Below are 14,386 nucleotides of genomic sequence, written 5' to 3'. Positions count from 1 at the left end.
GCTTGCAACTTATAAATAACCATAAAACACACGAAGACATGGGTTTACATGTGTGTGAACATGAAAAGTGCTGAAAAATAAGCATGATGAAAAAGTGAGTTTAGAATTTACCTCTGTGGTCTTTAGACTGTATGAAATGAGCCACTTACTGTGGCAACCATCCGAGCAGCTCTGAAGGATTGACAGGGTCAACACCTTCACATTATGTGATTCAAAAAGAGAAACCAGACACCCGTCCACAGTATTAATGCAACTGAGATCGGGAAGCTGAACTTTACCTATTGGGGTTGGGTTCCCATGAGGCTCCAGGATTTCACTCTTGGCTAGAGTCCCTGTCAATGAGTACCTTCCAAGGGGTGAAGCAGCAGCAGCCTCCTGTGTTGCTTTTAGAACCACTGCCATGTCCTGGAACATTTTCTGACCCTAGAAACAATGAGTATAGTTTGTTTATGAAGGGACTGAAGACTGGAGCACGGTGATTACAGCTTTGAGGATGAAAACCCATTCCTGGAGATCACAACTCCCTAGGAGACCTAAGTGGAGAAGCACAGCGTCACTCAGCTCTACAACACACACCCTATACTGTAGGTGAGTCCTAGCTTAGACCAGCAGGGTGTGTGGCTTTAAGGAGCTTAGATCGCACAGTGCTCACCTCACACTACAGAAATTAGGTGTGCTGGCACAGATCTGTAAGCCCAGCACATGGTGAGTGGCTGCAGATGGATCAGAGCTTTAAGGTCACCCCTGGTTAACAGAGGTTGAGGGTGGCACTGGGACACATTTTTCAGCAGGATTTTTTGCTCCCCAAAGAGCAAACCTACCAAAGTTCTGGTCATATACTCTCATAGAGAGCTCTGGAAGACCTTTGAAAGAACCTGGGGTGTGCTTGAAACCATTAAGGGCAAGCCAAAGTGTGGCAATGCATGCCCTTAATACCAGCACATGGGTAGTGAAGGCAGGAGACTCAGGAATTCAAGCCAGACTGATCTGAACTATTTGCCTGTAGATGAGCAGTATCTGTAGCAACATCCCAGACCTTGTAAACCCAATTATACTTGTAACAACACCCCAGGTGGCAGACATTAACCATGATAAGGAACTGGACGGAGTCACTAGATGTATTTGTAAAAACACAGAAACCCAGGTCTTATTCCCAGAATCTGGTTTGATTAGAATAAGAGTATAATGTGGGCAACAAGATACTGTCGCAATCAAGTTCTATGTAGCGATGGTTAGAAGCTGCAGACTTACAGAACACACCAGTACATCTTTCAGAAGGAAAATTGTCACTATATTCCAAAGGAATAAAGGTCAGAGCCCTAGTCAGGAAAATGGAGTCTGGGTTTGGCAGCAGAGTGCCTGTAAAACTATTTGAGGTCTGCATTTCTATTCTATTCCCCAAGATCATCATTTACCTTTTCCTCATCTTCTGATACACCGATGCTTACATAAGGACCCTCCCCTGGGGCGCAGTCCTTGTCGTTCTCAGAGTACACTTGTTGGCTGGATGCCTGACCTATGACACTTTCCTCATCTCCTTCCGTTTTCACCTCCTCTGGGTCCCAAGAGGCTCTGCCCATGGTCTCTTTCAATTCTGCAGTCATCTTCTCTGTTCAATGCAGGATCCTTGATAGCTGAGGGATACCCAACATCGGTCAAGCTCCATCTAACCTTCAAGTCTCCAGAGCCAAGATGAGCTATTCACTGCAACACCAGAAAAGAGAGTTAACAGCAAATGTAGCAGGGATAACACAGAGCCACTGGTTGATGTTACCAGTCCTCAGCTGGTGGTCACAGTAAAACAGTAATGTTCCGTTGATAGGGGCTGACTGTAAATAACAAAAATCGGTGTATAAAACACTTTTTATTTCTGATACAAAATAATATTTTGCCTGGTAGTATACACCTTTAATCCCAGAACTTGGGAAGTCTACACAGATCACCCAGGGCTGCATATTGAGACTCAGAAAGAAAAAAAAAAAAAAAAAGAAAGGAGGAAGAATTAACATTTTAACTGTAAAAACTTTTATATAGAAAAAGAGTAATAAAAAATTCCAATTCAGTGATAATTATTATTTTACTTAATTTGTTTTTACTATGGGAACTGATTTTATTTTGTTTTCTTGTTTCCTTGAGACAGAGGTTCTTTGCATAGCCTTAGCTTTCCTAGAACTCACTCTATAGACCAGGCTGGCCTTGAACTCAGAGATCTGCCTTCCTCTGCCTCTGCCTCCCAAGTGCTGAGGTGTGCTACCATTGCCCAGCTAGACTGATTTTTAAAAAGGGGATATTACAGAGATTCAATACCAAGGAGAAAAGAATGATTATCTCAGAGAGTATAACTACAAGTACTTTTGAGGTTCTTTTTGTCTGTTTCATTTTTGAAGTTCCCACATCTTCCAAATATTTGATAAGACTAAATTTTGGTTATAAAACAAAATTACCCATGTTGACCTTGTTTATCCTTATTTTTAATTGTTGTACAAATATTCTATAATTGTCATACATACATAAAACTGACCTATACATACATTCACATAAACATATACATACACAAATTGGGTGATACCCTACCTAGACCCCAGGTGTGCACCTTCAGACTGCACTTGCACAGGGTTCACCCTTCTGTACTGGTGGTTTCACTTGTTGATTCTACCGTGCTGGGAACCCATACAAAGACCTAATGTATACTAGACAAATGCTCTACCACTGAGTCACAACCAGTTCTTGACTCAATGAGTGTTTCACAACAGTCTTGTCTTTCAATATACTAGATACAGAACATACACACACACACACACACACACACACACATGCTATTCTGACAGAGCATTCTAAATAGAACATTCTAAATTTACAATCTTTTCTTCAGTAAACGTGGGCTTTATTGCTTATTTTGGTAATAGTTTCCTGTACAAAGAATTCCTTTGACTTGCTGCATTACTCCTTTAGAAGGAACTATGAGATCACTAGCCTAAGGGTTTATATTTATTGCTAAACTGCTTTCTAAAACAGCATCTAAAGCCAGGCACATGACTACTAATTAACGGGACCTCTTTATTTCAGATAAGCCGACAGGTGTTTTGTTCTATTATTAAATAAAGCCACATAAACTATTTTAGCTGTATATAAAGAGTTTGAAATTTGTGCTTCTATCCCTCTTTGGTTCTTTTACTAGAAACCGGTGCTAATGTTTACTAAATTGCCTTATTCTGATGCTGCTGCTGCAGGGTACTCATATTCCTTTCCCAACATCAACTTCACTGTGCAAACTTAAATTCTTAAGTAATGCCACGCTTTTCACCACGGCCTCAAAGAGTAATTCTGGCGGGTTATTCTGGCAGGAGAGCCTCTGAGACTCGTCCCACCACGTGCTTGAGTCTTCTGGCCAGACTGTCCGGCTCCTCACCCCAGCAGGCCGGAGCCATCTGCACAAGCCGCCCTCCTCCATCCCCGCCAGCAGGCTCGCCGCCCGGCCCGGACGCCCCGAGCTACCTCCCGGCCCCGCGATGGTCGGCGATGGTCGGTGGAGGACAGTCCCGCACCTCTCGCCGCCAGCCGCGACCGGCTCGCCACGAAGGCCCAGCCGAGCCGGCGCCGCTTCGCGGACGGGACTCCAGAGTCTCTCGGCAGCAACGGGACTGAGAACAATGACCGGACAGGAAGTGCCTTGCGCCGGGCTTCCGGCTCCCCAGGCAGGCCGGCCTCTCTAGGAATCTACAGGGGGGTCGTACATCTCGGTGCCCAGGGCGGGTAGGGTATTAGCTGGCCAGGCAGGGACATTCTCCCAAGCTGAGCACCTACCTACCAGAGCTGACGATCTTAGAAAATTCCCTCAGCATTTTTATCTTTAAAAAATCAAATGGTACAGAAAGGTTGACGGATGGTACAGAGGATACCCCTATGCTTCATCCCGACAATATTTGCCTTAATTCTCATATATAATTAAGGTCAATTTTGGAAATTATAAACAGTAAAACTCTTTATTCCAAGTACACCACCATCATTGCCAATAAAAATTAAGAACTATTCATATTCAGATGTATCCAACTGTCTTAAAAGATTTCAAAACCGTTAGGAGTGGTGGTGCACACTGAAGAATAAAAATTTAAAAGGCATGACCTCTACATTCAAGGGCCTTGGTCCCCTGCAGGTGACCGCACCCGGAACCTACCTATAAAAGCAATTCTTAAAATAACCACAGAAAGTCCCAATGCCCTCTGTGGAATGTCCCAATGCCCCAGGTGTGTTGCTCAGAGTAGTAAAGTGGAACATGACCTAACTGTTGCCCTCTGTGGAATGTCCCTGTGCTTTAAACATATTGTTTAATGTAACACCTGGTATAGTTTAACTGTTAACTGTTAAGTAAATGTGTGACTTTGGACTTCCCCTATTTCCTGTCCAACCCTCCTCCCTCCTTTGTGGTTTCTGCCTTTATAAGCCTGTCACAAATTCAGGTCAGGGTCGAACTCCTCTACCCCTGTGTGGTGTATGAGTTTCGACCCCAGCATGCTGGCCTGAGCTCTTGTCTTGTCCCGTCTTCAATAAACTTCCTCGTGTGATTACAGCAAGTTTGGTCTCGGTGCCTTTTGGGTGCACGTGAACCCCGAGATTTGAGTGGGGGTCTCCCTTTGGGGGTCTTTCACACACCAGCACACAAAGCCAGAATCTGGTGGATCTCTGTGCACTGGAGGTTGGCCTGATCTACATAGTGAGTTCCAGCTTAGCCAGGGCTATATAGAGAGACTGCGTGAATGCTGGCAAGCGACCCTGAGTCTAGAAAATACTGGGTTTATATACAGTATAGTTAGGAGGAATAGTGTGAATATTTACAGAGTAGAGGGTGGAATAGTACTGAAGTGTGAGGGGGGAGGTAATGGGTGTCTGTTTAAGGACTAGTTTTATGGCCAGTTGTAACTGTCTGTGACCTGACCTCTGTTTATTTTTTATTTTTTCTATGGTCTCTCTTGAACTTGTTATTTTTCTAAGGTCTCAAGGACTGGAACCTGGAGTTCTTATCAGTAGGAGCGTTAGTTTTTGGAGACTCGGGAGAGAATACATCTCTTCAGAACATCCTCATCATGGGTTGTGCCATTTTAACGCTGGGGGAGGTGGGGAGAGCCCGGCTGCTGCAGGAGGATTCAGCACAGAATCCAGCTGTCTGCATATCTTGGTTGCTGCTGCTGCTGCGGGGGGGGGGGGGTTGCTCTGGCGGGGAGTGCAGAGGCAAACTGCAGGCACAACACTGTAGTCTCTCTAGTATCAGTAATTCAGGGGTTACAACAGCATCTCTGACCGAATTACAGGGATGGAAATGGAGAGGAGCCTGAGTAAAGGAAGGTCCAGTGACAGGCCCAAAGTGGGATCCAACTTACTTATTTTTACTCTATGTATATTGCCTGCACGTATGTCTGTGCACCACATGCTTGCCTAGTGCCTACAGAGGCCAAAAAAGGGCACTGGGTACCCTGCACCTGGAAATATGAGTGGCTTTAAGTAGTCATATAGGCTCTGGGAGTGAAACGTGGGTCTGCCACCAAACAAACAAACAAACAAAAACCCACAAATGCTCTTAACTACTGAGCCATTTCTCAAGCTTCAAATGTGCTAAACTCTAAAAAACTATTTTCTAAGGCTTAAAAAAAAACATTTCATAAACAACACTGAAAGGCAAACAGACAGAAAAAAAAGGGACACAGCATTTTACAATGGAAAAGTAGTTATAATAAAGAAAAATGTAGGAGAAACACAAGTAGGAATCAAATGACCCATAAACTTCTGAAGAGAAAGAAGATGAAAGCTCCCAGTGTTAATTTGCCCAATGCAGGCTGGAAAAGCACCAGTAATATCACAAGNACGTGCAGGAAGTAGACCTTCTTGTCCATTTTGGGGGGCTGTCAAATTGAAATTTCACTGATTAAAAGTACCTTGGAAATATGCTTCAAAGTTCAAATCTTATAGATGTTTGATCTACCACCACAGCTGCGATGCTGAAGAACACAGTTTCATAAGTGTAAAACTATGTGGTGCAAATTGCTACAGACAGTGAAATTTCAGGTTGCTAGAGCATGGAGAACGATACCTGGAAGACCTCAGGCAAACATTGAAGTTACCATTCTGGTTTGTTTTCTGATGCTGTGATAAACACTGTACCAAAAAGCAGCTTAGAGGAGGAAAAGGTTTGCTTGGCTTATACTTCCCGTCAAAGTCCATAGTGGGGAGTCGGGGCCAGAACTCATACAGAAACCGTAGAAGAATGCTGCTTGCTTGCTTGCTTGCTTGCTTGCTTGCTTGCTTGCTTGCTTGCTTGCTTGCTTGCTTGCTTGCTTTCAGGCCCAGACACACCCGCCTAGGGGTAGGTTTGGAGCCCTCCCACATAACTATCGATCAAGACACAATCTCTCCATAAGCCAATCTGATTAAGGTAATTCTTCAGTTGAGGTCCCTCTTCCCAACTGACTCAAGACTCTATACTGTTGACTGTAGATAAAAAGTATAACAGTTATCCTGGAGCAAAAGCCAAGACTTCAAGAGCCCAATCAGCTCCAGGAGTAGATGCTCCCGGGATGTAAGGTTCTGTAGAATACCTCCCTTGACAAAAGTCCCCTGCCCTGCAGGACAGATATGTCTGAGACCAAATGCATGGAATGCTTTGGTCTATATTCTCAACAGTTCTTCCACCTACTTACAATAAACTGTACCCAACACTGACCAGGCTTCCTGGATGCTCAGGAACAGGTGCTGGCACAGGTTACCTCATGTGTATGGTTTCTTGGCTTGTAACAGGGACCACAGTAGTTTGTACGGAGTTCTGAGACTGGGATGTCTGAATACTTCAAGGCTTTTGGTTTGGTTTGTCTTGTGGTACTTGGGGCACATGTCCAGTGTATGTTCTGCCACTTAACTGTATCCTTAAACCCTTGTTCAACTTTATGTACAGTACCTGATGCTTGGGTTTAGCGTTCCTTAACCCATAGGTTACTAACTCTCTTTTGAAGTTCAGCGAAGATTAGTGCTGACATATATATGGGGTGATTCCAATGCTCAAATAGTAAAGGTAGGCTGGATTAAGTTGTGTAGTTCGGTTGGACCTACACAGTTTTCTCTGAGAAGTGTTCATTATGTTAACTGAAATATTTTTGATAACCTTGAATAAGATCCTGGGCTGTGGCTCTCCAGAAATCATATGATCGTCAGAAACAGCATTGTTTGGGTACAAAATAAAAAAAAAAAACACACACACACACAAAACAGAAACAAATTGTTATTATTAAATGTTTAGTTATATCTCTTGTCCATTTCTCCAGGATACTTTTCTAGAAGAAAAACTGTTGGGGCAAAGGGTGCAAACATCTTACAAGTTTTAAGGTTTAACAGTCACATCACTGATTCATGAGCCTCCTCATTGATTTAATACAGTCAGATCCTTACAAGCTTGCTGGTAACCAATCAGGAGAGGCAAAAATCTAAACAAAAGTTCAGTGTGAACACACTTAACAGAACACATAAGCACACAAGCATAGGTGGCATTCATGAGAGGTAACCCTGAATTGCAGTTAAAGGAAAAACATACAAAGCCTATTCAGGAATGCTATTTCAGAAAGATATTGTATTTTCACAGGAAGAGGGTAACAGCCGAGTCTTGTAAACTTATATGCTCAAAGGAGCAAGCCACCAGAGCCCAGCCTTCTCAAAAGCAATTCTCCCACTTTGTTAACAGGGTCAAGCAGGATTCATATCTCCAGGCTCAGGGACCTGCTCCTACCCTGCCCCTCCAAGTATTTTCTTAACTGTCTCATAAAACAACCGGTGTATGTAAAACTTACTGTTATTTTAACAAAGGTGTCTGAATTGTAAAAATATATAACAGCCTGCCTGCCAAGCTCTTATCAACTCCATGCATCTCACCAGTTCCTTTGCTCCCTTGAGCTCCAGACCAAACATCTAGGAGGATGAGGGCCTTAAAGCCAGGTATCCTGGAAAAGGCTCAGTCTTCAACAGACATTCCCTCACTTAACCCTTAATGTCAAAACATGATTGGGTGATCCTAAGCCCCCTCTCAGCCCCCCTCACTTTCCTCTAAATATGTAATACAGCTTCCCCTCGGGGATGAGGTTCAGATCCCAAGCTGACTGCCTCCCTGAGCGCTCAGAAAATGAAGCTTTCATTTGTAAGCTTCCATCTTTGGAGTGAGTTTTCTTGGTTTCCACCTGAAAGCTGACTCTGAGGATTGGAGACGCACGCTGATCCCAGTTTGTTTCTTTGGGACAGGCTGAAACTAGCTAGGTAGAGCATGCTAGCCCCCTACTCACAGAGCTCCACTTCCTGAGAGCTTGGAGGAAGGCATGCACTGTGACAGCCAACCCCAGGTTGTTATATATCTGTGACTTTGTGGTTATCACAGTTGGTGACATGTAACAGATCTTTTCCTTCATGGCTTCTGGGTCTGGGGCATTGACTAGAAAGAGCTTTCAGACTCTGAACATAATGGAAGTCTATAGTTAATAAGGAATGCATATAGAAAGAATAGTGGAGTGGGAAGGATCAGATTATCAGGAAGGTCAGCTCAGTTTTTCCAAGGCTAATAAAACAATTATATTCTAAATAAGGGGGTGATATGTGTAAGACAAATAAGTCACCTGCTATTCCTGGTAGCCCATCTATGAGTGATGGAAAGAAATTTTGTTTGTTTGTTTTATCTTTTTGAGACATTATTTCTCTAGCTAGCCCTGGCTATCCTGGAACTCACTCCCTCTGTGGACCAGGTTGGCCCCAAAGTCAGAGATGCACCTGAATCTGCCTCCCCAGTGTTGTACCTCCACACCTGGCTTGATGGAATGGGATTTTAATAAGTTATTTAAAATAATTTTCTACAACTGATAAGTTCCATACTGTGAAAAATTTTACTGTTATTTTATATGTGTGCCAGATGTGTGCCTGTGTGTGACAGAGTGTTCAGGCACTCACATGCCACGGCACAAGTATGGAAGTCAGAAGACAACTTTGTGGAGTCAGTTCTTTCCTTCCACCTTTACATGGGTTCTGGATGAAACTCAGGTCGGTCAGGCAATTGCCTTTACACACTGGGCCGTGTGACCTGCCCCCTTGAGTTTCATACTTTGCACACAAAAACAAATCCCACATTTTTCTTGCTTCTCACAAAAGGTTTGTGAAGCAGCAGTCAGAGCAGATCACACTTGAGCATCAGGGACTACTTCGTGCGAGCAAACTATGAATCCAAGGATTCTAAGCCCCAATGTCCAAAACTTGCCATCTAAGAGGAGGCTCCTGACACTAGACCAGCTCAGTCACTAATTGGAGCTAAAGCTTTAATCTGTTAGGCGAAAAAACAGAAATGAGTAGTTATTGCCAGCTCGGCAAAGACTTTTTTGCAGAGCACCGCATTTTTCTTGAGTTTACATCCTTCTTACTTCAGTGATGTTTATTCCTCTGTAGAGACGTTTTGCTTTTTTCAAGTTATAAAACAATGACAATCGATCCATCCCTAAACACAAAAACAAATTCATCTCCGGAAGACTGGAAACTATTGCCCTAGAGACATGTTAAACGTTTAGGGTATTTATTGTTAGCCTGCAAGAAGACTAGAAAGACAGAGAAAGCTGATGTGGAGAATCAGTCTATTGAGCTCCATCTAGAATGCAGTACACATGATTTAAAAGCATCCTCTAAGCACCGGGAGAATACCTTCCAGCTTTGTCTTACAGATTTCCCTTTAATCAAAGCCATATAAAATGATATTTTGGAAGCTGAAGAGATGGCTCAGGGGTTAAGGGCTCAGGGCTGTTCTTACGGAGGACCCAGGTTCAATTCCCAGCAATCATATGGCAGCTCACAATTGTCTGTAACTCTAGTTTCAGATCTAACACTCCCACACAGACGCACAAGCAGGAAAAACACCAATAAAATAAAAATAAATGTTATTAAAAAAATAAAATGATAGTTTATTACCCATTTTCCTCTCAACTCAGACAAGTTTTGTTTTTCAAGACAGGATTTCTGTGTAGCCCTGGCTGTCCTGGAGCCCACTGTGTAGATCAAGGTGGGCTCAGACTCAGAGATCTGCCTGCCTCTGCCTCCCAAATGCTGAGATTAAAGGTTTGTGCTCTGTTCTGTCACGTGCCAGGTGTGGCATCATCACTAGCATCATTTCACGTAATCCTCACACAGCCCTCTGAAGTGAACAACCTTTCCCTCCTCACACAAGTCTGAGCAGTGTCATCACTCATCCAAAGTAGTAAAGCTAGTGCTCAGCCAGGGGGTCAGGACACAGGTCTCCTCTAACTGTCTAGATATCTCTGCTGGAAGGGTGGAGCTCAGGTGGTCGTCCGTTATAGGACAGTTATTTCACTACGTAGAAAAGAAGGTGCACTAAAGTCCTGCTGTGCTGTCACCTAGCAGTGATCACAGAGTCTGACACTGCAGAAAACAAAAGGCAGCACTGGTGATCACTGAGTGACCCTGTAAAGAACAAAGGCAGTGCTGGTGATCACAGAGTCTGACACTCTAAAGAACAAAGGCAGCGCTAGTGATCACAGAGTCTAACACTGCAGAGAACAAAGGCAGCACCAGTGATCAGAGTCTGAGGCTGCAGAGGACAAAAGTACCACCGGCTTCAGTAGCAGGAAGTGGATTCTAAAAGAAATGGATTCACTCATACATAATACCACTTCTGCCAGTGCCAGGATTAGGGTGAATCCCAAGGTTTTAAAGACTACACAGTAGGTACTTTTCCTACCACTGAATAAAAACAAGCATGGACTTGTATTTAAAACAGATTATACTTTTTCATAAATACAAAAGTAACACTCTCATTTTAGAAAATCTAGAAAGCCTAGAAAAGTATACAGAAGAAAATAGAAATAATCTACAACCTATCACCTAGACATAACTATGGTGAAAATTTAGGTTTGGCTCTCCTCCTCTTTCCCCGTTTGCCTAGGCGAAAATATTTTATCTGGATATTACATTTCTCTACTTTTCATGTTATCCAGAAATTTGTCCCGTGGCATACATTAAAAATTCTTCAAAAAACAAAATGGTTTCAGAAGCATAATAAGAATAGACTATCATTCCTTTCACGCTGCACATATAATGATCTACAGCTTGGTCTCTGTTTGGCTAGTTGGTTTGGTATTTCGTTTGTTTCTTTGTTTTCCCCTTCAGTTATGTATAATGCTGGCATAAATATCCCCTTTGTTAGACTTTGGCTACTTACTATTTTCTGTGTATGGATTTGTAGAAGCAGAATTAAGTTTAATGTTACTAAAAATTCTAATTTTCAGAAAAGTAGTAATTAACATTATTGCCAATTTTTTTTTCCCTAAGACAGGGTGTCACTTTGTGGCCTTGGCTAGTCTAGAACTCGCTATGTAGACTGGGCTGGCCTAAAACTAATGCCTCCTAAATGCCGGAATTAATCGCATGTGCCATCACACCTGGCTGGTAAACAGTAAGGTTTCTTTCTCTTCGTTATGCTTCCTTTGATGTTGAATGAGCTTTGAGCTGTAACGATAAGCTCTCCCACACTCTCCCAAACTACACTTATATGGTTTCTCTTTAGTATGAGTTCTCAAATGTAGAATAACCTGAGATGTCTGCCTGAATGTTTTACCACATTCATTACATTTATAAGGCTTCTCTCCAGTGTGAACTCTCTGATGATCTTTAAGGTTTCGGTTAGAAGTAAAAGCTTTCCCACACTCATTACATTTGTAAGGTTTCTCTATACGGTGGAGTCTCTGGTGTTCATTAAGAGCCTTCCTGAAGATGAAGGCTTTCCCACACTCGTCACACTCATAGGGCTTCTCCCCAGAATGAATTCTCTGATGGTCCATAATCTTTGTATTAGAACCACATGTTTTCCCACACTCTTTACATTTGTAAATCTTTTTCCCTCTATGCATTCTCTGATGTTGAGTGAGGTTTGAACTCCTGCTAAAGGCTTTTCCACACTCAGTACAAGTGTAGGGCTTCTCGCCAGTATGAACTCTGTGATGAGAGATAAGTCCTGAGCTCCAGCTGAAGGCTTTCCCACACTCTTTACATTTGTATGTTTTCTCCCCACTGTGGACTTCCTGGTGCCGGATGAGGTGTGACTTACCACTGAATGACTTCCCACAGTCACTGCATGTGTACGGCTTAAGTCCGGTGTGGATTCTTCGACGAACCACAAGGTTGGAGCTGTGACTGAAGGCTTTTCCACACTCCTTACACTTATAAGGCTTCTCTCCTGTGTGGATTCGTTCGTGCACGGTGAGGTTGGCACTCTGACTGAAGGCTTTTCCACACTCAGTGCACACAAACTGTCTCCTTTCACCATGACCTCTCTTCCCTGTCATGGAGGCACAGAACTGATGATCAGTGTTTCCACACTCCTGGTCACTCCCTTCGGTGGGTGACTTGCTATCTTCAAATGTCTTATGTTTGAACTTTCCTGTCTTTCTCCGCATCCTCTCCAGCTAGGGGCATCCCAGTGACCCTTTTCCTCTTATCTTTTCCTTTTAAATCTTTTACTTCCTCTGCAACACTTATGTGGAATTCTCTTGGGGGTAAAACATGATTCTGATTTTCAGGAATAATGTCTTAGAATTAATACCCCCTTCAGTCTATTTCACCACCTGACAGGAAAGAGAACGTGTATATGCCCCACCTTCCTGTAATAGGGTGAGAATTATTCAAGGAGGACAAGATGGAGTAGGTCACAGAGCCTTACGTGAGCCGGGCGTGGTGGCGCACGCCTTTAATCCCAGCACTAGGGAGGCAGAGGCAGGAGGATTTCTGAGTTCGAGGCCAGCCTGGTCTACAGAGTGAGTTCCAGGACAGCCAGGGCTATACAGAGAAACCCTGTCTCGAANAAAAAAAAAAAAAAAAGAAAAAAAAAAGAAAAAAGAAGGGTGAGTGCTCAAAATCAGAGAACTGTTCAAAGTAATGAGAAGTGAGGTTAGATAAAAGGCAATAAAATAAAAGGTAAAGACAGACAAGGAGAGGCGCTTAGCATGTCCAGTCTCAGAACTGCAACAGACAGTATAAAATCCACTCTGTTCTCCTCTTGTTCAACTCTCTAAAATGGGGGCAAGACAACTGAAAGGCAGGGTCAGGTATACTCTTGTACTGAGAAACGTATGTATGACCAAAGGTCCTTTGTTCAGGTACCTGAAATGCCTAATGTTCAGACTAGTCTGGCTTTTATTTCTTGCTGAACTAATTCCTTAAGCAACAGTGATGCAGCGGTTGGCCTCGAGCAAACAGAACTACAGAATAGCAACTAAGACTGTTTTAAGCTACAACTGAGCTTTTATGTTTTTCTTGAGGTCTGGGCACCAGGCCCAAGACTGGACCTCTGTATGTAAGCTGCCTGGTGGCTCTTCACACCATCCTTGTAATACTGACGTGAGTCCGGCACAGTATAGCTTGCAGGGCTTATCTGAGGCTAGAGCCAGCTTTCTGTGCTAGTTTTAGGTGTCTGTTTTGCAATTGAAGGGTCAAGTTGAGGAACAGGGTTTAAGAGTAACAAAGGACCTCTGCCAGAACGGTGTATGGTGTAACAGTAATGTGGGCGGAGAGTAGGGGACAGCATCACAAGAAGAGCTCAGGCATAAAACCATGTATCAGGAACAAACAGGAATTTCCTGATCCGCTGGATACAAAAGCCTGCATGTGTATGTAACACCTGCAACCCTCAAATCTGGAGGTGCTGAAGTGTAAAAGCACACTGACTGTCAGGTGACTGAATCACACCCATGCACATGTCCTCATACTGTGCTTCCTTCAGACCATGAACACACTGTTGAATAGTTAAACATATAGAAGATATAATCCTGCACCCTACATCCTTACCCTTGTTTAATAAATATTGTATAGCACGAGCTTCTGCCTCAAAAAAAAAAAAAAGCTAAAAATAAAAATTCTGTGTATCCACTGTGTGTTCTCTGATAGTTAAGTGAAGCTAGTATAACCATTTAATTGTGTGTTTGTAGCGAGAGGAACTTAAGGATACAACATGCTGTTATAACTATGACCAATACATTTCCTGAACTTATTCTTCTGTCAAAATGAAATTCGCTATCCTCTCATTAACATCTCTTTAACACTTAATAAGTCATTGTGATGAGGCTCACAGTATTTCTATAGAACTCAAGGAAGAAGATGGGTATCAGATCATATCTGATGAAGAAGGGCTACTTTGGGACTTGAGAGATGGCTCAATGGTCTCTCCCTGTTGTTCTTGCAGAGGACCTGGGTTCAATTTCCAGCACCCACATGGCAGATCACAATCATCTGTAACTCTAGTTCTATGGATCCAGATACCTTCTTTTGACTGACTCTCTCTCTCTCTCTCTCTCTCTCTCTCTCTCTCTCTCTCTCT

At 43.1% G+C, this 14,386-nt stretch overlaps 1 protein-coding gene across 1 annotated transcript in view; it reads right to left on the bottom strand.

Annotated features, from left to right (window-relative positions):
• Nucleotides 1-14,386, bottom strand: part of Znf35 (zinc finger protein 35) — a 37,656-nt gene that overhangs the window by 5,146 nt on the left and 18,124 nt on the right. Inside the window, exons 7-11 of the mRNA XM_021206399.2 lie at nt 11,457-12,479; nt 3,254-3,709; nt 1,775-1,829; nt 1,416-1,609; nt 279-423 (exon numbers count right to left, since the gene is read on the bottom strand). Of these exons, the coding sequence (XP_021062058.2) occupies nt 279-423; nt 1,416-1,609; nt 1,775-1,829; nt 3,254-3,709; nt 11,457-12,479 (1,873 nt within the window). The remainder of the gene's footprint in view (nt 1-278; nt 424-1,415; nt 1,610-1,774; nt 1,830-3,253; nt 3,710-11,456; nt 12,480-14,386) is intronic.

This window comes from Mus pahari, chromosome 10 (assembly GCF_900095145.1).
Source record: "Mus pahari chromosome 10, PAHARI_EIJ_v1.1, whole genome shotgun sequence".
Classification (NCBI taxonomy): Eukaryota; Metazoa; Chordata; class Mammalia; order Rodentia; family Muridae; genus Mus; species Mus pahari.
Note: the sequence above shows the minus strand (reverse complement) of the source record. Positions and strands in the feature narration are given on the sequence as shown.